At 40.4% G+C, this 26,162-nt stretch overlaps 1 protein-coding gene across 1 annotated transcript; it reads left to right on the plus strand.

Moving 5' to 3' along the window:
- Positions 1-2,256: 2,256 nt before the first annotated feature.
- On the plus strand, positions 2,257-25,903 carry aldh1a3 (aldehyde dehydrogenase 1 family, member A3). Its single transcript, XM_076736855.1, has 13 exons — positions 2,257-2,385; positions 2,492-2,596; positions 3,269-3,409; positions 6,320-6,449; positions 10,915-10,976; positions 16,035-16,163; positions 17,249-17,362; positions 17,656-17,758; positions 19,383-19,567; positions 21,195-21,359; positions 23,141-23,298; positions 24,260-24,334; positions 24,435-25,903. Exons 1-13 carry the CDS (start codon positions 2,287-2,289, stop codon positions 24,502-24,504), a joined length of 1,536 nt encoding a protein of 511 aa, XP_076592970.1. The 5' UTR covers positions 2,257-2,286; the 3' UTR covers positions 24,505-25,903.
- The last annotated feature ends 259 nt before the right edge of the window (positions 25,904-26,162 follow it).

Raw genomic sequence — 26,162 nt, forward strand, 5'->3', positions numbered from 1 at the left:
AATTTTGCAAGTAGCCATCTAGGTAGTGATTCTAATTGTCCTTGAAGTCTGCTGATGGGAGGAGACTTGACCTTCATTAGAAGGTGTGCAGTGCCAATTAGCCTGAGCAGCCAAGCCTAGAAGAAGAGGTCACCTGGCTCCACTTTCCCACGACAGGGTGCTCTCCTAAGGCTCAGTCAGCAAGAGGACTGTTTATGCATTGTGTGCAGTGGAAATTCATATTTCCACCTTAACAACATGTCTAGGATGGCTCAGTGGTAATAGAGGGGTGGAGTATGCAACTGTTACCCTAATTTTGGGCTCAAAATCTATTAAAGCATACAAATGAAAACACCAGCATCACAGCATTGATCGTGTTCATAATCTAACAAAGTGCATCCAAGAATGACTTTGATTGTAATTATTTTGCATATTCATCAAAAATCAGAGTATGCAGTGGCCATTTCAGAGATGTACCAATATCAATGGAACAAAAGCAACTGACATGCAAGTACTTGAAATTCTGTACAATTTGAATTCCTGTCGGACACTTTCATTTTATTATGAACCATTCCTGTTATGAAATGCAGATAATGTAAATATGGTTAAACAATGTATAAAAAGAGTTTAAAATGCTGTCAAACAAATGTTTAAATGTTGGAAACAGTTTACTTTCCCAACATGGGGTTGTGAAGCAAAGTTGCAGTATTAGTTGGACATTATTTAAAGGATAAGTCTTTTTATATTCTATATTTGTCTTCAAATCACACATACAGAGCCAAGCCAACAATAATCATACTAACAAATATTGTGTGTGTATCTTGAACCTGACATATCTTCTTTCTCTGAGACACAGAGTTTCACTATTGTCCAAACTATTAAAAAAAAAAAAAAAGAAAAATGTTAGCGTGCCACGCTGTTGACATGTCCTTTCATTACTGTGAATACAAACACTCTACTTTATTTAGACTCATTCTCACATACAGGATCCTGCTGCCTGAAACACTCACTAGAACACCAAATGTGATTAATCTGCTGCTGGAAATAGTCCTCAACAAATGCACTATTCCCTCCTGTTTGTGTAACACTTGATAAAAACCACAGTAGCTCTCTAGTTGTATATTTACTCTAATAAGTACATGGTGTATAAAGAATATTTCTGGTGGCAGTTTTGATTTCTCACGTGCAGTTAATCCCTCAAACTGTTTGAGCAATCAACTCATCCCTTCCAGAGCAGGTTCCTGCTTATTTGCATGGGTCTGGGCCCATGCTTTGCATTTCATATTATTTCCCCTGACTTATCCTGCCAGGGCCTTTCCTTTCCTGCCCCCCCCACAAACGATCACACACACACATCTTATCCTCCCTCTCGGTCTCTCTCTCTCTCTGAGTCTCTCCCTCCTTTCGGTCAATCCCTTTGAGTCCCTCTCTCTCATTATGAAGTGTTAGAAAGTTGCTGAAGTGAGAAATGAGCCTGCGAAAGCTCGTTGTCCTAATTAAACTTTGACATAAAGAGTGACAAGAAGCGATGAAGGGGAAACAATAGCAGACTGTGTATGAGTGCAAGTCCGGAGCAAGCAAGCAGCTTTGTCCCCAAGAACAAAAGCATTTGTTTGCATGTATTCAACTCCATTCAACTTCACCAGGCCCAGGTGCAAAAACCAACTTTGCGAGGAACATCACAACTCATAACACCTTTGCACGGTTGACGAACAGCCTGCAGTCAGTCCAAATAGGCCGACAGAAGGAGATCAAAGCTGCTGTGTTGCGATGTAAATATTGTGCAGCAGAATGAATTCAGTCTCATTACTTTCATTGCCTTGACTGAAGGACACAAGCCAAATAATTCAGTTGTGAAATTTTGCTCTTGACTCTCCCTTTGTCATTTGAGAAGTCTCACACACAGTTTGTGAATGCATCATCCTACGAGTTACAAAGGTAATAGCAATGGAGTGAATTTATTCATCATCATGACTGACAATGTTGCTACCTCACACCCTTGGTTACTTTATATGCAGTAAGAAGGTAACAGCAGATAACCCTCGGCATGCCACATGGCCACCATCTTCCACACTAATCGCACACAAATTAGTAATAAATGCTGCAGAATGTTTCCAAGGTGCCGCAAGAACAAGAATACCCTCGGACAAGGACCCTAAACTACTGACAGGGGCGGAGTTGGGTCCTCTTCAACTGTTTTGTGAGGTGGGTGGAACTCCACATTCTTATAAAAAGCCAGTGGATGGGCTGACAGTGTTGAGTAGACGGAGCAGACAGACTGGTCCTGGACTGTACTGCTGACCCAGAATGGCCCAGAACGGAACAACAGAGAATGGAGTAGCTGAACAGATCCCAGATTTGCCTTTTCCTCAGCCTGTCAAAGTCCAGGATATCAGGCACACCAAGGTAAGGGGCCTCGCACAGAAACCAAGTGCAACTGCTGCAGGTAGCCAAAGCATTCACTCTCATTGTGTTTTTAACAAACTTAAGCCACTACAAACCCTTTCCACAGATTTTTATCGGCAATGAATGGCTAACATCCAGCAGAGGACGGACATTTCCAACTTTCAACCCAGCGACAGGTGTCAAAATCTGTGATGTGGAAGAAGGAGACAAAGTAAGGAGGCATCAATTGCAGATCTGCTGGCACTCATTCATTAGACAATATTAATAATAAATTAAACTTAGTGTAGGCCTACATACTGTACCACTGAACAATTAAGACTGTAAATGAAATGAATTGCTGTCCAACTGCTTTCTCTCTAATTCCCTAGAATTTTTTTATTTTATTTTATTGTTTTTTGTCAAGCTTTATTGCAATATATGTTAATTTACGTTTTTTGTGTCTGTCAGTAGGAATATGTATGAGATACAGCATGACATAAAATCTGATCAAATAGATAACAACTTTTTACCAAATTCGGTCCAAGTGTTGTCTACAAAATAGCGTTTTATATCCCACAAATTATCACTGAAAATAGAATACACTGGTGTTTACCGCACGCAACCGGCACTTCTTTGATAGAGGCAGCGTTCGAGCCGGAATATTTATACCATAATGTTCTATTACGAAGCTACTTTTACGAGCCTGCTTCTGCCAACATAATGACGAATTGGAAAGTGGCCATGAAACTTTCAGATGAAGTCATTCTCTTTGCGGATGAGCACAGCTCGATTGATAGATTCAGACTTTTTTGTTGGTCTTTCGTTACTTAGTGTTGTGATTATAAGGGACACGTGTGTGTCCTGACATCAGTCCGATTTTATACCGCTTGTTTTTTCTGTGTAGGAAGATGTGGACAAGGCGGTAGAGGCAGCCCGGGCGGCCGGGCAGAGAGGCTCTCCGTGGCGGAGGATGGACGCGTCCAGCCGCGGAAGGGTGCTGCACAAACTGGCGGACCTGATGGAGAGGGACCGGCTCCTGCTGGCGGTGGGCTCAGTCTCTGTGCTCTCTTTATGCTGTCCACACTAGACTTTAGCATGTTAATGGTTTCTGCACACAGCCGCAGTGGAACAAAGTGGCTTCTCGGGATTGGCCGCACAAATGTCCACCATTCAATTCCACATACAGAACATCAGTTTTATTTCAATAATGTGTGTGAGTGTTGTTATTTAATTGAAAATATAACGGATGTATACAGTTCAGCATTACAGATGAATTTTAAAATGGGATTTTAAAATTTTAAAAATTGTATCATCGTGTTAAAATGTGTTAATTATGGAGCTTCAGTCGCACAACACTTGTAGAGTTTAAATATTTATTCATTTCAAAAATTAATACAGTGTAGTAATATTATCTGATACATAACAAGATGACAGGAAGAATGTTAATTGGTCTAAGTCATAGTGACAACACATTAGTCTACTGTTTGAGCAAGAAGCATCAAGTATCAAAGTATAATTGCACGTTTTGCAGCAGAATAGCCCTTTCAGAGACAAATTATTATATATAATATTATTTGATTATTATTATTACTGGTGCATTTATTTGTAATCAGCACCTAAATGCTGCATCTGCTCCAGGTGGAGATGGGTCTGTGTATACTGTTGGGTAGGTTACTTTACTGTATAGAAATGCATCATATTTTATGGTGATAGTCGATTTTTTAAAAGTCTTAAGCAACTATAGCTGTGGCATAAATATAATGAAGTAAAAGTACAATATCTCCCTCTGGACTGAACTGTACTGTGGTGAAGTAGAAATATAGAGTACCATAAAATGGAAACACTCCAGCAAAGTACTTTAGCAAATGTACTAAGTTACTTTCCACCACTGCTTATTTTTTCTTCTTCTCACAAACACCTTTAATTTTTGCTGAATCTTTTTTTTTTTTTTTGCCCCTCACATTTATGGAAACACTGGGCAGATAGATATCCCCTTAATGGCCAGTCCCTGCAGTACATAACTAACTCATGCTCTAATGTTTCCGCTCAATGGTAATAACAAGCCTTGTTAGCACTGACTGCATTTTTCTAGTGCTGATGGAGGTTCAGATATTATTCATAACAATTGATCTTAAGTGTTGGAGCAAGCACTGTCTCATAAGCCACAAACCCGTGTTTTTTTTTTTCTGCAGCTGAAAAATGTCCATATGCTGTCATGATATTGACTTATTCATATCAGGGATTGGCCTATATTATTGCATGACATCATGACACTGTGACCCCACCCCAGTCTCTCTTTGTCTCTTCGTAATGATTGCTGGATGTTACTTTCCCCTTCTTTCAGATATTGTTTGGAATGAAATCCCTGTTGCTGTGCCTTTCCACTCTGTTTAGCTGCCAGCTTGCATTAAGACTTAGATCTGTAAATGAACCCTTACAGATGTGAGTGAAGTAATAATACCAGATTGCATGTGACTGCTAATTGCAAACATGCTCTGGAGTGGTAGTGTGGAGGGTATGGCTAATTACACTAAACTCCGAGCTATGTTTGGGGAAATAAGGACCAGATTCAGACCATTTAAATGTACAGTAAAGTGATACAGTGGTTTTAGAATCTACTCGAGCTGCAGAGCCTCGCTTCATCTTACTTTTACTTTTACAGTAAAATAATAGTAACTCCAGTAACCATGGTGTAGATGTTGGACAGGAGTAGGTTACACAATACAGTGTAAATCATGTCTGACGCGTTTAAATATAATCATTATTATGCCTTAACATAATCAATTATAAACTGAGTTTTACATGCTTGACTTACGGCCATGTATTCGTTAAGACACTGTACACTGCAGTAGACCACTGTGGCTGACATCCCACTGCACCACCCTTGGATCCACATACAAACTACTTTGCCAGCTATTTCGGCCTCATACAGCTCACTGCCTTTGTTAGGCACTACATTAATTCACCTTTATTATAGTAATTATTATTATTCTATCTGGAACCAGCAAGTATAACATCATATTAATTCCTGGTATATTGTATAACAGAGAAATAAAACAGTTTGTAGATGGCCAACACTAAATTTATCAGCAACCTGCACTATGCAAGGTCTAGGCCTAGAAGTATAGATATTTATTTTAGGATTACTCTGGTTTATTATAATTTTGTCTTGTAATTTTATCCAATGTTTCGATAACTGATGATAACATTGCATGTACCAAAGTAATTACTGAGATCTGTAACAAATCACTGCAATGAAGTCTGAGCAATCACGGAATCAGACAGGTTGGAAGCAAGGCAACAGTTTGTCCACAAGATCTAAATCACTTTGTTCTGAGGTCAAACTGAAACTGAGTGAAATGTTAAGCATCCCTTGTTGCACCAGAAAACTGCATGTTCAACGACAATAAGCACAGTCAGCAGGAAGCGGGTCTGTAAACTGTGATGGATGTTTACAGCAGACAGTTTGTCTTTCAGATAAGTTTGATAAACCTGGAGGTTTGTTTCCAACAATGGTTTCCAACCCGGTGGTCAGTCCCCAGGGGAGGAAGTAAGATAAAAGTCAATTCCGTTTATTTTTTAGGATTTTTCTCAGATATTTGGTTCTTTCATGTAAAATACATTTTTTTTATCTCTTCAGTCCCCTAAAAATTTTCAAATCAAACAGTATGAAGAAAAATGATTCTTTAGTCAACCTGCCCCAAGTCGTAGAAGTTCAAGATATCCTGTGGTGTGAGGTCCAAAGTATACACTGCCTCATCCTTGAATACTTGACCTGAATATGAGCAAAATGTTATTATTATTTATAGGGATGATTTAAAGTTAATGTGACAAATTACATGTCTTTAGAGTAGGTAATACTCTCAGCTAAACATGCAAAAAAAAAAAAAAAAAAGAAAGAAAGAAAGAAAGAAAGAAAGTATGTAGAGTGATGCCAGTTTTCCTGATTCTTCAGACCCTGGAGACTCTGGACACAGGGAAGCCCTTCCTGCAGTCCTTCTTCGTTGATCTGGACGGCAGCATCAAAACCCTTCGTTACTATGCAGGCTGGGCCGACAAGATCCACGGCAAGAGTCTGCATGTAGGTGAGTACGTGAGTCATCTTCCTCTAACTGTCAGGAATTCAGAAAATGAAACAATCACGGCCAGCAACTCTGTTAGAGATCCTGTATGGTATCAATAAGGATTGGACCAATGAAGTGGAAGGAAAATTTTAAAAATCACAGAAACACAAAAGACTAACAAAGCCAAGATGACACCAAAAAAAATCTAAAACATCCCAGATGGAGATTCTGCACAAGTACGGAGCCTAGTGAATGTCAGGAGGTTACTTTTACTGCTGCAACACTAATTTGATGTGAGAGCATGATTGAGTAATTTCAGTTCTCAGAATAATAGCCCACACACAAAAAATTGTAACTTGTAATCCTAAATTATTTAATCCTGCCATAACAAATGATTTCATTCATGTTCTCAATGTAACAGCAGCAACTGAAATTTAAAGTCAATCCGGTCAGTAAGATATCAGAGAGTGCCAGCGGCAATGTTTTGGCATTGTGGTGACTAGAATTACTCAGTTGATTTACTCAGTTATGTATTCATTTTAGTTATTCATTAGCACAAATGATTACTTCATGCTCTCAAATGTATGACTATATATTGGAGAGCTTGAAGTCATAATTTGTGCTCACAATTATTTATGTATTTATTTTTTTGCATGAGCTCCAGACAAATAGTCCAACATAAGTATATATGAATAAGATAATTATGTGTGAGTACGAAATAATGTTCATGAGATGAGTTTGCAGCATGCACTACAAACAAGGGCTCCATAACCAGTGCAACACTGGGAAGCAAGGTAATTACTGAGGAGCGAGTGACTTGGCCTGGCCCAGGATTGTCCTCAGCCCTGGGTGGTATCTCTCCAGCCTCTTAATACTTCCCCCTCCTGTCAGATCCTACTTTACGTCTCCTCTGCCTCTGCAGGACAGCAGATAGACAAAACACGCTTGCCTTTTCCTCTCGATTAGATGCCAATAGAGTGGTGAGAGACGAAAGGCACGGCAGGACAAAAGGAAGAGGAAGAGGCTGAGATAGTAATCAGTGAGGTGCAACTGTCTGAGAGGATTAACAATCATTGTTAGCTCAATGCCTTGCCAAGCCGGCAGCCACTCAGCCAGTAATCCCCACTTTCATACTGGAGCAGTCTCAGTACCAATCATTAAGGTGGCACACATAGCTGAGTTGTAGTTTGATATATAAAAATACACAGTCATAGCCTACATACACACTGTAGCTGCAGACTGGAATTTGAATCTTACAAACAAGTGGCAGACCTGTTGGGTAGCATGATACTGTAGTTTCACTGGATGTGGATGAAGCCAAAGTAAGCATTTTTCTGGATAAGTCAGCACAGACTAATCACTGTTGTGTAGTGGAAACTTCAATATTGGCCAAAACCTTGTCCTTCATTCTAAATTTGCTATTTGCTGACAAGTGCATTGCATTTGAAAAATAAGAAAACCAACCACATGCACATGCCATGTTTCCATCACCTCATGCCCACTACAACAGTATAGAGAAAGATAGCTTGACCATTATTCTCCCTTCAAGTAAGTTCAAAATAAAAGCCTACAAAAGCAGTCAAATGTAACTCTGGATTTCCACTCAACATTGTTATCTCAACTCAGTCAGCAGACTGAAACAGAAAAAGACAACATTGGCTTATAAAACCAAATGTTTCTGTACTGCCACACACCACCAGGTAAATGTTTCACTTTTCATTTTATTCATTCCTCTCACTGGAAGACAAAATGTTCTTATCACAGTATTTGTCATGTTGACAGTGGCTGAATCACAAGTACTGCAGACATAACAAGTGGTTGTGCGGCTGCTTTCATTTTCAGTTTTACAAAACAGTTTTCTCAAAAGCTTTTCAGTCTCGCTGACCTTACAAAGGCAACCCTAACCCCACTCTCAAAAATCAGCCATCAGCCTTATCAGAAATAAGTTTAGTTTACAGTAGTTTAGTTTATTTGACATTATGACAAGATGGACAACAAATTACACCAACTAAAAAATGTCAGTAGATAATTTAAGTCCAAGAATCAATACAACAAATTCCATCATCATTACAATCGCTCCACACCAAACAACAAGAAGTAAATCATAAAAATGACACACAGCTTATTCTGATGGCTGAAATCATTTGAGTGTGCAAAAGTAATTGTTCTAATTTGTGGTGTCCCAGAATCTAATGGACCAGTTATCCATGAGGGTTTTAACCCTCAGCAAGCACAAGACAGCAGCCTGTGGGTGTGAGTTCCCTCAATCCTATGAAGGTGGCCTTTGAAATACGCAGTGGCTCTGTTATGTACGTGGATATTACGTGTTGCACTGAGATATGGTCGTATGGCCTGAGTGTGCAGGGGTTGTTGTTGGGATTTGAACTAGGAACTACACTAACTAGGAGCTACACTAACCACTTTCACTTTCTCCACGGTCAGAGAGATATTCCTCCCTTCAGATGAGCTCTGCCTCTGACATTCTTTGTAGAACCTGAAGAGAATATCAGTGTCTGACAGTTTGGACTGAAGAGTGTTAGCATAGCAGAGCCAGAGCCGGCCTGAGGCTGCCCCTCTGATTCTTGTGTTACACACTCACAGCAGCTCCCTCCAACACTTTTGTACGGGGACGTTCCCCACTGACTTCCCCGTTGAGTGACTGGAACCTTCAGTATGCTACAATTGAACATGGACTCACCCAGTGACTCAAAGATAAAGGCAGCTGGAGATGAGTCCTGTCGTGGAGGAGTCTCCCAGTCTATGATCAGTCACACGGGAAACTGGAGAAGGTCAGGGTGTAGACTGGGAGTCAAGTTTGTCTGCTACAGTGACAGTACATTGATAGTTGTACAGTACAACTAATCTCATCTCGCTGTTTTCTGATCTGTGACAAATCTTTCTTGAAAAATAAATCTGTTTTATGATGTGCTAAGGCTATGTTCAGGTTTGGAAAAATCATGGTTTGGGTTAAAATTGATACTCACGGTAAGGTACCTTTGTGATCATGGCTACAATAACACACTTGGTTATGGTTCAGGGACGATCATGGTCATGCTTTAGAAAAAAAAAATCATTGTTGACTGCTGTTTGGAAATAGGAGGAGAAGAGCAGTCTCCCGTGTTAAATGTTTTGTTGACCCATCCATCTACCCCAACCAATGCAGACTTTGTGAATTCATCTGACTTCATTATATGGTCCCATAACAAGTCCTCCGGCTGCAAAAGGGCCTTGTCACTTGAATGTAAACATGCAGTGTAGCATTTTAGGGGCTCTTAGTCTCTAAAACACTGAACACATACCTCCTGAAAATCGAGTTTTTGTTGTCCTCGAGGGGCTTAACTTCTCAACTTGCTGCAGTGATGTGCAACTGTACTCCAGGACTCTGTGACTTCACTGTTGGGTGTGATTACAGGTGCAATGAAGCACACTTCTAACCACACCCAGCCATACCCACCAATGAGCCTGGCTGTGTTCAGAGGGCACACAAGAGAAGTTTGGCTTCAGGACTTTTTACCAGGAAGCCATTCTACTGCTTGGTTAATGTGAAATGATCTATTTTAACATAAACCATGGCCTTTTATGAACCTAACCAAATAGTAATTTTTTTGCCAAAACCTAACCGAACTGCAAAAAAGTCTAAAAATGGTAATTCAACATTCTCTTTGGCCTCACACAGGATATGAACCCCCAGTCTGCTGGGTGTCAGTTCTGTGTTTGAACTATTCTGCCAGAAAGCCTTTTCCCAAACTTTTCCCACTGCTGTTCAGGGGTGAAACAGAAACATTGATCCGGAGAGGACAGTGAAACACTGCTGTCAGCCTGGTCTTAAGTTACCATTTAAACCACATGAAAGATATTTTCTCACCGATCTAAATTTATGTATGAGAAATTTACTTGGAATCAAAGTTAGCTTAGCCCTTGTTTCTGTTCCACCAAAGAAGGAACACATAAAAACACCATGATCAGACCTCAAAGACCAGCCCGTGCCAGTTGTTTCAAATCATCGTCTCATCATGGAACTCAAAATGTCACCATGTCTGCTAAAGACTCACCAGATGTGTGAAAAGAAACAGATGACACAATCATGTCTAATGATTTAACTTTTTCCCCTAAGTTCTTAGAAATGTGTTTGTGATACTACTAGTTCTTATAACAATGATAATAATAATAATGATACTAAAAAGTGTGTTTTTTCAGACCTGTAATATTAGTTACATACCTGTAAAACTTAATATATGGATCCCAAAAGTTCAGTCTTGACCTTGGTTAGATTTCAAGAATTACTTCAGGTTCGCTGATGAACCTTGGTTGGTTGTATTTCACTGTTTTCACTTGAACTAATTGAACAACTGAATTCATGGTACTAGTAAAAACAACAATGTGGTGAAAACAAAAATAATCTGTGATAAAAAAAATACAGACATAGATATAAATATAGATATAGTACAGTGGATCAAGCTGATTGTGCTGTTTCTGTTTTTTACAGATGAAAGCTTCATGTGTTTAACCAAACACGAGCCTGTTGGCGTATGTGGAGCCATCATTCCAGTAAGTCCAGAGGGGATCTGGTTTGAATTTAGAAGCAATAATCTTGCTAGACATTGGAATTCTTATTAATGTTCATATTACTTTGGCTTGGTGTGAAAAGGACTTCTGCGAAAATTAAACACACATACAAACTGGGGTGCTTAAATAAAATGAAACAACACATAACAGTGTTGTTTATATACTGTTACTCTGTGTGTGTGTGTGTGTGTGTGTGTGTGTGTGTGTGGGTCTGTGTGCTGAGATCCTGTAAAAGGTGCTTCAGGATGTGTGACCATTCTGCTGTAATACAATCAGTTGTGAATAAGCATATTAAAAAATGCAAATACTACACAATATTTTATTTATAACTTGAGAGTATAGAGTCCCACACACTGTCATGGAGTCTGTTTACTGTGGCACACTGTAAGGCTCTGCTGTGGTCTGTCTTACTGTATTTCTACGTATGGATAATAATCATCATACGTGTGTTTTAAGTATGGTAGCAGAGAGTTAAAGGTAAAGGAAGCTCTGATATTTTGAGGAAGATGTTGTTAGTCAGAGAATATGGGTATCAGTTTCATCTCAGTGAATCAGTTCAAAGATAGATCCAAGCCCTCAGGAGCAGAACTGGATTGTGTGGCCCTTTTGGTACAGTCTTGGTCACATGACTTCCCAGGACCCAGAAATCTTTTACCACACACATCCATTCCAGGAGAAACAGTTCTAAAAGTATGGAGAACTATTCCTGATGGTGCCATATTTTCTCTTGAAATGATCACACTGTGAATTTGAAACTTTTTGGGCATATGCACTGGGTGTGCAGCTGGGATGATTGGGGCACCATGTTTGGAATTCTTATCCATTGCTTAATATATCCATGGATCTGTCAGACATGAAAAAACAGCAACTCCATAAGTGTCTTATCTGCTTGTTTTTATAGTTTTTGTTTGTTAAACACATGTAGACATGTAGCTTGAACAGCTTGGTTCAGTGACTATGTGTTGGTTTGAGCTCTGCTCCAACTGGGAAATGGGAGTTTTGGAGTAGCTGGACATACGTATGTGTGTCTGTCCACAGCTAATCTCACATACTACTGGACTGACTGCTCCGCTTTATGCCGTTGTTTTATGCTTTTGACTCCACAGTCCTCTTGAGTCAGAATTTTGTTTCTTGTATGTGGCGGTCGCATTAGTGTTGGTGGATTCTTTTGTTGGCATTTTCACTTTGAAAGTAGCATTTTACATCGCTGGTGTTTTGGAACCTGCGTATTGTCTCCCCTGCATTCCACGACTCTCATGCATGCATGCTGGACACACCGCCTGCCACCTACTGCTGCTCACCCACATGCTGACACACCTGACGGAGATCTGCACTCTACTGAGTGCACTCTTCTCTGTTTTATGTTGTGTAGTGCCACAAAACCTTGTAGGGATGGATGTGTCAGAGATGTGTGTGAGTCGAGACAGCTGTTTTCTGTCAACAACACTGTTTTTATCCTAACCGTGTTTATGATCATTTACTATGCCTAAACATTCAATTTTATTTACCTAAACCTAACGAAACTTTAACCACAGAGGTGATGTGATGGCTATATTCGGAATCCAATCACAAACATTAGAGCCCTTGTTTCCAGTCTAAACCAGGCTAAACAAATCTGTCTTTGTACTGGACCATTGATTAATTCTAACTAAATGCAGGACTTGAAGATGGTGTCCATACATCCCTATGACAGTCATATTGCATTTGCCAAGTGCAGTGCATCAGCTCATTAGACTCTCTTTCCCTGGCCTGGCCCCCTTGTCCCTATTGGAATGACATCACACTCATGGAAATTTCATTTCTTGCCTTTGCAAACTTTTAGATATACTTAATCATAACTGACCCTGGCAGGTGTCTGTGTAAAATGCTTTTGGAGTCGCACAAGAATTTTGTGTTGCGGAACAATAGTTGGCCGCTGGTAGAAATTTGCAGCAAGGTTGACTTATTGCGCCATAACCGGCTCATTAACTCATTCATACACTGGACACGCAGAGATAAGATAGATATCAGTCTTCTCTCAATGCAACAAGGCCCTTAAACTTAAGCAGGTTGCACTCTTTAAGTGAAAGGCTCTATCACTTTGAGTACACTGCTAACATCTCTGGCTACTTGAAACTATATTCAGGCTTAATTGGAACCACTGAATACTGAACTTAACTTTGCAGGAAAGCAATGATCATAAATATGTAGTGCTAGTAAAGCAACTGTACTCAATTTAAACGCACTGTCTGGATGTGACGATGAAATGAAACCCTGGTAAGTGCACTAGAAACCTAATCTTAATCTTTGCTCTCCCTAAACAACAGCTCTTCTCTGCTAATCCCTTTAGGGCCATTCTTACAGGAACACACAGCTCCAATCCTGTGCTGCGTGGATTTGCTTTCACACATTGGAATATATGTATTTTTTTTCTTTTGATAATAACTTCATCAGATTTAGGGTGGAGCAATGTTTGGTGTTTCACCATATTGTGTTGCACTTTGTCATTGATCCAGACAGAAACATGAGAATAATTTCGACATCATGACAGAATACAGCCATTCAGTTTTTATCTTTGAGCATAAGCCTATAACCTCTAATGTTGCTTTGGCAACAAGGGAACAAAACGGCTGTTGTTTGACATGGGAGATTATATCAAAAAAGTGAAATTTATACTGAAGGACGTTGTGTAATTACTGAAAGTACTCCTGGCACACACACAGCATGAGTCATTGTCAGAGGAAAACAGGAAACCTTTCTCCTGGCTTGTGATCCCAAGATCCCTTAATGGCGCTGAGTGTTTCCAAAGTGTTGTAAAAGTTAACAATGCTTAAACAATAAACATGCAGCACTCACATGTCTTGCTGTCTAATTTGGGTTTGAGTGCCCAATTATTTGTCCATTGGTTTCCAACATGGAAACGAGCAACTGGAAAATAAATGAGCTGTTTTTTTCTGTATTTGTTTACCTTGAATCATCTCCAGTCCTGATGATTTAGACCTCTTTTTATTTTCTTGTATATTCTCTCCAGAAGAACATCCAAGTGATAAAGTTGATTTTGCTGTGCGTTAACTGGGAAAACCAAAGTACTGATGATATGTAGGCGCAGTGTATGCCTCTGACGCCATCAATATTATTTCCATTGCAGTGATAATTCCAACTAAATCACAGAAATATACTACTGTTCACATCAAAAACTTAAATAATTTAACAGATACTGCACTCTTCTATTCTCTCTGCGCAAAAAGTATTCAATATGTCTAGATATGATTTGGGTGTTTTACAATTAGCTGATCCCATAGCCCAGGCTGCACTACCAACCAGACAAAACAGGCAACAGCTCGAGGGCCCAGAGCCTCCAGTGGCACTCACAAAACACAGCCTCAATATATAACAATTGGTTTGTGGTAATATGATGAATTGTAACATCAATCCCGCCATCCATTTTCCACTGATTATACATGCGGTGGTAGCAGGCTAAGCAAGGTAGCCTAGACATCTTTTCCAAGATGTTTGAGGCCATACTGGACATGCAGTCCTTTCAGTGTGTTCTGCCTCTGCCTGGGTGTCTCCTCCCAGTTAAACATGCCTATAAATCCTGTAAAGGAAGGCATCCAGGAGGAGTTCTTATCAGATACCTGAATCACCTCAAGTGGTTTCTTTCAATGTCACGGTTCAACTCCAAGCTTTTCCAAACTCCTCATCCCGACTTTAGAGAGACCATCGCTTCTCCAGAGAGAAACAAGATGAACTGATTGTTCAAATGGGCATAATGGTGCACACTTTCAGACTCCTCGAACACGTTCATGATGTTGCACTTCGATGCACAGACAAAAGGTAACGGAAGTGTTTCCGTGAAGAAAGAAAAAAGTGAGCTTGAGAGAAAAGTTTAAACCCTGTAAACTGTCATGTCACCACAGAGCCCGTTGCTGCATGAAGTGGCTGATTGTCAGACTGTCAGTTTCACAAAGTTAGAATAGTTATTAGTTCCCGCCTCCACAATTCTCCCTTCAGAGAGCTGTGGAGTGGAGGGTTTGTCAGAAGTTTAAAGCATACTGAATCTTTTACCCTCACTACTGAGCACTGTTGAAGAACTTGAACTCCTCGGTGCTTTGGGAAAATGGCTTGCTGTTCTGGAGTTCCTGTCTTGACCAGTGGCCCTGTGTTCAAAGCTAGTTTGAAGAATCATTACTTCAGCCGATATTGTCCTCATCAGGTGTATATTGCTGTAATTTATGTTTCTATGATTACTGCACTCAGGATGTTACATTAACTTTGACCTGTTTTGAGAAGTTCAAGGAGAGACACAGGGCTTTTGCATGTGTACAGTGTTTATTTTTGTTGTATTTGTATTTTTATTACCATTTTTTGGGGCATTCAATCCCCACCCAAACCCACCAGCTCCAGTGAAGCTGCTCAGAGGCCAGCAGACCAGACTGTGCTGTGGGAATGCAGCTTATAGTCAGGGCATTCCTGTGAAATAGAACTTGACTTGATTTGTCACAATTATTCCAGCACTATTTATAGCGTTTATATACCCAAAACACGTGCTATCATCATGCCATGTCATGAAAAAGTCCATATAAGTCCTGAGGGTGTACTTGTGACCTCAGCGCTCATTGAGCAGTCAATTATTGTTTGGGCAATTGAATGAAAGAGTAAGTGACCCTAAATAATGACCGTTTAGCCTGCTGTATGTGACACCATGACAGTGATTTCTGTGTCATCCCAGAGTGAAGACTGCTCACAGCCAGGCCAGGCATTTGTGAACTGTTTGGCTCTGTCACTGGAGGAATTGGGTTTTATAGCAACCCAGCAGTTCATTTCTAAACCCTGCAGCAGGTTAGCCTGTATAATGTGTGCAGAAGAGTTTCAGTTAAAAGCAACATGTTATGGTATACTTTATGCCTGATCCAGGGGGGAAACCTCAGTTTACCCCTCAGTAAAGCTTGGACTGTGCTCTACCTGGCCCAGTTTTTGTGACAGTGTGCTTTAGCTGATGTGCAGTGCAGTTACAGATTGAAAGCAGTCAGCTAACATGTGTTCTTGTGTCTGTGCTAGTGGAACTTTCCTCTGCTGATGTTCATGTGGAAGATAGCGCCGGCCCTGAGCTGTGGAAACACTGTGGTCATCAAGCCAGCAGAGCAGACCCCCCTCACGGCCCTCCACGTTGGATCGCTCATCAAAGAGGTCTGCTGTTAGGCTCAACATGTACAGTGGGATTGATCCAAGCTGTGTGCTGAGAGGGGTTTAGAATCTAAACCTCTGACAGTCCTCTTCTAGAGCAGATTCTAGGCCTGTGTCCTTATAGAAAATCCTGCTGCTTATGCGATTAGACTGCCCTGCTTTTATTATATTTCTCCCAGCAGGGGAGACAATCTGGACCTGAACACTTCAACTGTGGTTTCCACAGTGTGGTTCAGGGATTCCCAAAGGTCCCTGTCCTTCACTCAACATAAACGCAGTTTAAGGAATGTTTAAATCTGAGTTGAGGTTTCACTGTCACTGTGATATGCTAACAACTTCAGAAGAATAGACCTCATCTGCTAACATACACACATCAGAAGTAAATCAACAACAGCATTCCTTCCATATGGGCCAAAGACTTTTCTAACGTTTCAGCTGTAAAACTTGGTGCAGACATAAAACATAATAGCATATTTAGTCTGATGGGATTTTTTTTTTCTTTTTTTTTCATATGTTGCAAAAACTTCTCAGAGTGAAACAAAATATATGTCTGATGCAATGATGGTTCTTTTACTTCTGAGGAGAAAAAATGAAAAGAGATGCAAAAATCATTTACTCCAGGATATCAGGAGCAGTATCTAATCCACTGGCAATGTTGGAAAATCACATCAAAAAGAACCAAACCAATGACAGACCTTCACACCTTTGGAGCCTTTTGACAGATTTTAGTTGTTTTATTAACTGTTAAGTTATATTTTCTATAAATTGTATTTGCTTACATGGACATCTACCTAAATGCTACTCCATAGTTTTCCCCCGAGTGATAATTTTGTCCGTTATTTTTGTATTTAGTCTTAGAAATAACTATACGTTGCCATATTTAGACATAAGAACTGTGAAGCACAGCAGTAAGACACGTAATGATCACATAGAGAGATGATTAAAGAAATACTGAATTACTGTATCACCCAGACCTGTCCTGATCGAGGCACATGGGGAGATGGATGATCTGTGATCCAAAAAACACAGACTTATATGAGGGCCTGGTGATTCCCTGCTTTAACATGCTCTCTGGGCTGGCATTTCAGGCAGGCTTCCCTCCTGGAGTTGTGAACATCGTTCCAGGGTTTGGTCCCACAGCAGGAGCAGCCATCGCCAGCCACATGGACATTGACAAAGTGGCTTTTACTGGTTCCACAGAGGTAAACAAATATTTGAAAGATAAATACCCTCAGATACTACTACTGTACATTCACTCCACTTCAATCTATCAAAGAGACTGAAATTGATTGAAAGGGATCAGCTTGTTGTTACTGAGGATGATGATAGTAGTACTCACACTTCCTCGCTTTGTGAATGAAGCTGTACACAGCTTCAAGCAGCCACAGTGTTTGTGATGGGCAGCCATGCAAACTGAGCCTTTATGGTTCCTGAACCGTCACAGAGTTCTACCCATGACGCACTGAGGCTTTGTTTTGTACTGTTATGTGTCCAGGTGGGCCAGCTGATCAAAGAAGCAGCAGCCAAAAGTAATCTGAAGAGAGTGACTCTGGAGCTGGGAGGGAAGAACCCCTGCATTGTGTTTGCTGACTGTGACTGTAAGTAAACATGCTGTCAGTGATAATATGCAGCATTGAAATGTGTTTTCTTTATTTCTCCATACACTGGAGTCACAATATCACCTATTATTATTATTAGTCACGCCTTTGCAGCCTCAGGTGTTAGCGGAAGGCAGTTTTGAATTCATGAGTCACTTTACTGCTCAGAAATACTGCAGTATGATGGCTGTTAAGTCTCATCTTTCACCTGCGCAACTCACCTTTTTCACTGTTTTCTTTCGACTGTCATACTATCCAAAACAGAAAAATACTGTAGCTGAGTTGTAAACTGCTGAGCTGCAGAGAGCCTGTCTGGCTTCTGATAGTAGCAGAGTAAACTGGCACTACAGCTACTACTGTACCATTCATGTGTAATATAATGATATAATGCCATTTGGCTCATGGCATACGTGTTTGTTGAACCGATAAGCACTCCACTGTCATAGCCTTTAAACAGCACCCATTAAAAGCCAGCAAACAACGCTGTACTTAACACTCCTGGGACCAGTTTTTTGTGTTGGTGTTTACTGCTTTTCTTTACTATGCATTTACAACTGGAAGCAACCTCATTTATGTATGAAATGAATCAAAATGCAGCTATTTGCAAAAGTGTTTCAGGATAAATGTAATGCTGCCAGGATTAAGTTTTTCTCATACTGAAAGACCAGTATCTGTAAAAAAGCAGCCGAAGGGAAAGTGGGTACATCAAAAATGGGAACAACAACCCCTCATCAACTTACCATTGACTCCTGAAATGCACTGAACATCCCAGACGGATGATACATAATGGAGTAGAGAAGGTGTAATTTTCTCCCAAAAAAGCAAAAAGTTCCTGAAAAGTTAGTCTTTATTTGGCTTCCAAAGCGGGTCGCATATCCAAACATGATAAATACTAGGTGCTGGACAGAAGTACATGTGCCTGAAATGTCACATGGTGGTGTAAGAACACGTTTTTATGGGTCCTTTTTCAAGTGTGCAGAGTCCGTTTCTCAATTTCCACACAAAAACAGCAACAATAAAAACTATTTAAAATCACATTATAAAAAAATAAAACATAAAATAGGCCCATCAAGCCAAATTTAAAGATCAGAAAATTTCAGAAGTAGATCATAACTATTCCAAAAAACATCAACAATAACATCTACGTGAGCTTCATTCATTTTTGTTTTAGTGGTCTTTGAAAGAAAATCTACTTTTGGTCTGTCTGTTGTTGGTCGTTGGCTGATGTCCCAAGCAGAAGAGGCTCTGTGAAGTTCTCATCATACAGTTTGTTCATGGACCAGATGACCAGCGCTCACTCGACATTTATTATACCAATGATAAAAACAGTGTAGATTAGTTTTAGATTAGAGAAGTGTGGTCTGTTATTCACAAAGACATTTTAACTTAACCTCCACAGTTGCACATTATTGGCACTGAAAGAGCAATGAAGAACTAATCTGCAATTGGAAGCTTTGGCTCAGCAGCACTTGACCAAATGATAGAGTGTGATTCAGCAAGTGACAGAATAACATCAATCATAACAGCAGATGGGACATATGCACAACATTCACAGTAAAATTGATGAACATGTTGCATCTGTGTGTGTGTGTGTGTGTGTGTGTGTGTGTGTGTGTGTCTACAGTGCAGCTGGCTGTGGAGGAAACCCAGAAAGGAGCTTTTTATAACCAGGGTCAGTGCTGCACGGCTGCATCACGTGTCTTTGTGGAGGAAAGTATTTATGAAGAGTTTGTGCGTCGCAGCATAGAAAACGCCAAGAAGATTGTCATTGGAGACCCACTGGACCCCAGGACATCACATGGGCCACAGGTAGGAGCACACAGTGAACATCAAAGAATGTACAGAGGACATGGCCCCCATAACCTATAAACAGATATCTGTGTCTGAACGCAGAATCTGTAGGCAAGGGACAAGATTTTGGTTTCAGAAGTGTTCAGGTTTCCGTTTGTTGCACATTTGTAGTCAGAGTAGTATTGACCAACAATGATTGTGCAGGCTTAAGTTGCCTGCAGGTAAACAGTAAAAAGAGGCAGAAAGCGATGGCTGAAATGCAGTTTCATATGCAGATATCCATTTACAGAGCCGAAATGTTGAATTGTTGTCAGATTTGAAAGTCCAGTTGCTAACTGGATTGTAAACAATGAGCAGTGCACAGAAGAGGACGTCTGGGTGAAGATATCCATTGTCTGGCTCAGCTGGCTACATCCCAAGCCCTGAACCATTGGCTGTTGCCCCCAGAGGATAAGATGTCATCTATAAGATGATGGGTTCTGAGATTATAGAACACTTATAGACAATCAGTGCTTAAACCTACAATAACTGCATTGTTTGCTGATTGTAACTGTAAATCTTGGGCACCTGTGAGCATGTACACCTTCAGGTTGTTCTGACTGCACCAGAGGACCAGCTGTTCAGCCTCCTGTCTGTATGCAGAGTCATCGCCATCCTGGATGAGCTGACTCATCAGACCTGCAGTAAAACACATTCAAGTTGTCAGCCAGTAGACGGTTCTCCACAGTGTGAGGGGACGGTTTCCGATGATGTTCTACAGGCTTTCCTGCACTGGCACAGAGTTGTTGACTGAAAACGTGATTTCCAGCTTTTCGGTGTAGCTTCTCTTTGATACTTTGATCTCCTTGGTTGGCGTGTTTCTGACCTGGTTGTACAGGACTCTGCCACCTTCTCTGTTGGCCAAGACCTTGACCTGATGAAGCTTCCTGAGTTTAGCTGTACGCCAGGTTTACAGTGTGCTGATGATGTTGTGTCCGCAGAAAGTTTCATAAGATGGTGATATAGGATTGTCAGTTCATCCATGTCTGTAGCAGCAGCCTCAAAAATACTCAAGTGGTCAATTGGTCCTCACAGTCTTAAACACAGGCTTTACTTTCTGTATGTTGGGAGAAGACGAACCAGCATGGGGGACAGAGCGATAGGCATCTGTTAACATGGTGTAACAATGACCCGGAGTGTTTATCTCTGGTGGGATCTGTCTGTGTTTTGGCAGTTTGTGGCTGAGGTGTGCTCTGTTAAAGTCCCCAAGAACAATTAGCAAGAGTCTGGATGTTTATACTCTACGGAAGTTAGCTCGTCACCTGGTGCTGTAACCTCACTAACAGGCCTGTGCTGTGGATGGAAGCACTGACGGCTATAGAGTAGGAAAGCTCTCTGTCTCTCTCTGTCTGTCAGAATCTCCATTGTCTGATTAGCATGCTGAGTCTTGTTTGTTTAACTTGTACACGTGTAATCCAAGATGTGCTGCAGTCTCTGTGCTGGATGTACCAGAAATGAACCTGAAGTGAATCTGTATTAATTCATCTTACTGTTTCATTTAACTGTTTAAGCACAGAAAATAGGTGAATTTCCCCAAATCTGCTTTTGTTCTGTATTATTAAACTGTCTCCTTCCCATGTCTACTGCTGACTGATGCTGGCTTCAGATTGACCGACAGCAGTTTGACAAGATTATGGATCTGATAGAAAGCGGTAAGAAGGAGGGAGCCAGGCTGGAGTGTGGAGGAGCAGCTGTTGGCGAGAAGGGCCTCTTCATTCAACCCACCATCTTCTCCGGGGTCAAAGACCACATGCGCATCGCCAAGGAAGAGGTTCCATCTTGTTTCAGTTCATTCTAAATGTACCTGACACAGACAGGATGGGGGATAGAGCCTGTGGGTGAAAGTAAAGCCTGACACCCTGTGGAACAGTGCTGTAATTACACCACAGACAGTGCAGAGAGGCAGGCTGCACTGCATCACTGGTGAGGACCTAAGCACACAGCAACAAAGGCAGAGGAGGAACAAGTTTGACTTCAATGGAGACCTCTTTCTGTACAAGCAAAAATGATTTTAGAAGTCAAAATTACGAACAGTAGTCATGAAATTGTACAAATTTTAACATATCATTTTGACTCAACGTGAGCATTTATTATTTTAAATGTTCCTGATTTTTATCTTTTATATTTTCACAGGAGAAATGGGCTTCCATAGTCCTGATGTAAAAATACTTTATTTAAAAAAAAAAAAACTTCAGAAATATATAACCAGAGTCTTCAAACAACAGTCTTCAAAAAACATGTAGTGTTTATACATATATATAGAGAGTATAACTGCATTGAATATGTCACTGCCAGCTCGATAAACACACACAGCCTGTCCACACTTACCAGGGACAACATGTACAAAGAAAAAGTATTAAGTCTTGAGCCATGACCCTTTTGTACATTTAAATCTGCAATAAGCTGATTAATCACTGTTTAATTCACTCCCCAGTAAATATCACTCCTGATGCTAACAGTGATGCTGGGCCTTGAGCTGTCTCGTAGCAGAGAGTTGAAGAACATCACAGAGGTGACTGGCACTTATTTTGGACGTCAGTCTGCTCTTGATCAGGAAACTTAGGAAAGTATGATGACATCACATTTCCATTTTTCAACTCCATGTCATCCTGTTCTCTGTCCACAAAGGAAGGATTACAGAACACGTTGATGTCCTTCTCAGTTATCACTGATGTGAGCACAGTGACATGTTTCCCCATTTTCATTGAAATATTGTCATTTGGGGAAATCTGTGATCACAACAAGTGATTTCATGTTCAACTGAGACACAAGCCCATCTTTTCGTTGAGAATTTTTGATCAATGTATTCAGATGGCCAGTAAGATCAGCTTAGTTAGGGAGGTCTGTCAACCGCTGAGAGGTGGATTATGCGCCTGTGTTGCACATCCATTTGTGGAAAGCCTGAAACTCCAAGTGATCAAGCATTCTACAGTTCCCATCACCCAGCTGGGCGGCTCTGCTCTGCTTCCTGTGATTGATGTTCCCATATGGAGATAGTGACACCTAGTGTTCACTATTGAAACTGCCTTTTTATACGGTCAGCATGCCAAATATAATTCCAATTTTACAATAAATCATAGGCCATATAAATGAAGGTGTCAGGCTGCATATCACCCACTGGCTGTTTTCCCTCAGTCTAGACAGTCCTGCTGTCGTACCTGCATGTGGGTCACTGGCCCTGTTTTGTTGTATTTGAATGCCCTAGAATAGTGCAACCATCAGTATACGAACACCGGATTTATTTTTAATTTTATGTTACATTTCATGCTGTATGACACACAGATTTCCTCTATCTATTTGTTTGAGCACTTCATTGAGACTCACAGGTTACAATATTTAAATCCACCAAACACCATATTTTTATGTCTTCAGATTTCCATCAACAGGAAATATTTCCCATATATATATATATTTTTTTTTTTACACGTATATTTTTTTTATTTTCTATGAATGGTAGTCAGAGAGAACAGCAAGCCAAAGAAGTTCATTGCACAGTGTGACTCAATTCTCTGTGCATGTGACTGGTCTTTACTGATATCTTTCCCCTCTCAGATCTTTGGTCCAGTGCAGTGTATATTCAGCTTTAAGAGCCAGCAGAAGGCCATAGAGAGAGCAAACAGCTCACAATATGGCCTGGTGTCAGCAGTCTTCACAACGAGTATGGACAGAGCTCTGTCTGTGTCTGCAGCCCTGGAGACTGGCACTGTGTGGTAAGGCCCTGTTCACAGTCCTGACACTTTCCCTCTTCATTATTCATTAAAAAAAGAAACGTTACTGGACAAAACTCAGGCACAAACTGACCACATAATGTAAATGTTTTGCAGAGCTGCTGCGTGATCATTATATGAGATTCACAACATTTTCAATGTGCCTTTCTTGCCCAACAATTTTCTGCTGTTCATATTCATATAACCATTAATGTACATTAGAAACACAAAAAACAAAGATGAAAAAGACTAAGACTGTTGCTGAATACCGCCAATATAATGAAATTCCTGCCACTTTGCCAGCAAAAAGCACTCTTACTAGGTATGCAAAGTTCTCTCATAAGTCTTAAAAAGCCCAAAGAAGTCTTTTGTGTCAAGGCAGGACTGATCATAACATTAATCAGTTTATCAGCTGAGTGGACACAGGAACGTCTGAGCAGCATTGGACACATGAAAATGAAATCAAATGGTGCATTAACATCCAAAGTCATAACCGCATCTTGTGTGAAACATCGGTTGTGGCTAACTGAATTCACGTTATAAACCACCTGACATTTAAAACATAAGCACTGATCATACCGAACTAAAAATCCAAACATACGCAGTGAAACTGAGCTTCATTATCTCACACCAGATCATTTTTCTTCTTGTCTTCATCTGCACAAAAACCATTCTCTGCTAAAATACAAGAAAGAGACGTTTTCCACGTGTTCTATTGTTCTCAGATCATTCATCTTATATCCTCACTTGAAAACAAGCACTCTGTCCCAGGATCTCAATTTACTGTGTGCGACTTCTTGATATTTAAAGCTCACTAGATTAGATATTTTAGATGTTTTTTCAAACATTTATTCAAATGTAGCTACCTTTTGTATGTTTGCTTAACAACTGAAAGAGCTGATGACAAATAAAATCAAACCCTTGCTCACTTTGTCTCTCTCTCTCCGTCTCTCTCTCTGTTAAGGATAAACTGCTATAACGCCCTACATGCCCAGACTCCCTTTGGAGGGTATAAGATGTCAGGCAATGGACGAGAGCTGTAAGAACCGTGACTGTTTCCTCCATATTTCAGGTTCTTAAATGATTCCTGTTCTCTGTGCGTTTCCTAACCTGCCTCCTGTGTTGTCTCTTGCTCTCAGTGGAGAGTATGCCCTGGCTGAGTACTCGGAGGTGAAAGCAGTGACCATCAAACTGAGCGAAACCCTGTGAGAAGAACTGGGAAAATCCAGCTCTGCACTTCCCATTCTGTCTGGCCACATCACAACTCTCTACCACCCACACACTCCCTTGTTTGTCCTCAGTTCAGCTAATGGTGTTGAGATTAGGTTTAGGCCAATGTCACTTGGTCTATATCAGAGCCCAAAACGAGTCATGGTTTGTCACCTTTTCTATGATATACCGTAGGTGAGGACAGGGTTTTACAACAGCCTCAGCAAAGTTGTTGTATAAAACCAGTGATGCTCTAGTGTACAACGTCACATTTTTCTAATTAATTAAGAATTTCCCCAAAATAAATAAGTGATTTGGTACTGAAGTAATTATGGGGAAAATAGAGACAGTGTTTGCAACTAATAACTAATTCCAAGTAATCCTTGGCTTACTCCATAGAGCTCAGCATGCCAGCTGAACATGTGCATATGGGAAATTTGTCTACAGTCAAAGCAGGAGAAAATGGGTTTAAATCACTTTCACTTTTGTCAATGAAATTCTGATTTTACCTGAAATTACCTCCAAACTAGAGTTCTTTCCAAGAAAATACTAAAAGTGAAAAATAGGAGAGCACTGATATCTCAGCACGGGATCCTCTCTTTTGAATATTTTTTTGATGGGGTCTGCTCGCTCGTCATAGCAGTGGTTCAGTTCGCTTGACTTTGAGCAATTAACCACCTATTAGCAAGGGAGTGAAATATTAGAACCAAAAGAGATCACACCAGAACCATCAGGTGGAAAAGCTCTGAAAAATGTCCCAGAAGTGAATCTTGTGCTTTTTTTCTGTCACATTACCCAATAATGAACTCAATAACGAACCGTCATGTTCAGCTGGTGTGTTTCTTTATTTACCTGCAGACCCATGGCTCGCCTTTGACATTTTAATTTATGTTTCCTTCAGCTGAAAATGTATCATTGTAACTACTCTAGTAGTTACAATGATACATTTTTCCTTGTCTAGTCTAGTCCTTAAAGCAGATTGATTACTTGAGATAAAGAAATGCACAAAACATAGTGATTAATTAACAATGATATGGCTTTTGCATACAAATTCTAGAAATTCATCAAATCTCCCTACATGGGACAATGTGGGAAGGTCAGAGTAAAAAGTGCTGTTTTTATTTGCAGTTGTTGAGCAGTTGATGTATGCAGGTTCTTTTGTATGCAGTGCTGATTCTAACCTGGTGTGATCTAAAATGAATGTTCTCTGTGCTGAAGAGAATATGCTTTCCCTTTCAAACACTGGAAGGAACTCTTGTCCCAGACAAGTTAACATTTACCTTGTCAGTAACATTTTCAGACTGTAACAGCAACAACGTAATCACTGCATCCCATCATAGTTTCAACTTTAACTTTTTGACCAACATATGTTCGAGTGTTTGTTATCCACGTGGGAAGGAAGTCTGTCTCTGCATTTTTATCACATTAGTTTTGTATTTAAATAGAAATTCTGAATAAAGAAATTAAAATACACTTTGTGCGTTGTTCTTTGCACCTGATGTTTGGGAGTGTATATTCTACACAGGAAAGCTGAGTAAAGGTTTTATTTTGAAATTTTGATTTGGGTGAGCGGTTTCTGGTGAAGTGGGAGGCTGGGCGTTATTTTGAAAGTTCTTCCCGGAAGCGCCTTCGTTTTCCAGTCTGACTTGACACAGTGT

This window comes from Chaetodon auriga, chromosome 1, assembly GCF_051107435.1.
Source record: "Chaetodon auriga isolate fChaAug3 chromosome 1, fChaAug3.hap1, whole genome shotgun sequence".
Lineage (NCBI taxonomy): Eukaryota > Metazoa > Chordata > Actinopteri > Chaetodontiformes > Chaetodontidae > Chaetodon > Chaetodon auriga.

Coding starts and splice junctions, on each gene's coding strand:
- aldh1a3 (XM_076736855.1), top strand. CDS start 2,287: ATGGCCCAGAACGGAACAACAGAGAATGGAGTAGCTGAACAGATCCCA. Junction 6,450..10,914: donor CGGCAAGAGTCTGCATGTAG/GTGAGTACGTGA, acceptor TGTTTTTTACAG/ATGAAAGCTTCATGTGTTTA. Junction 23,299..24,259: donor CTGGAGACTGGCACTGTGTG/GTAAGGCCCTGT, acceptor CTCTCTGTTAAG/GATAAACTGCTATAACGCCC.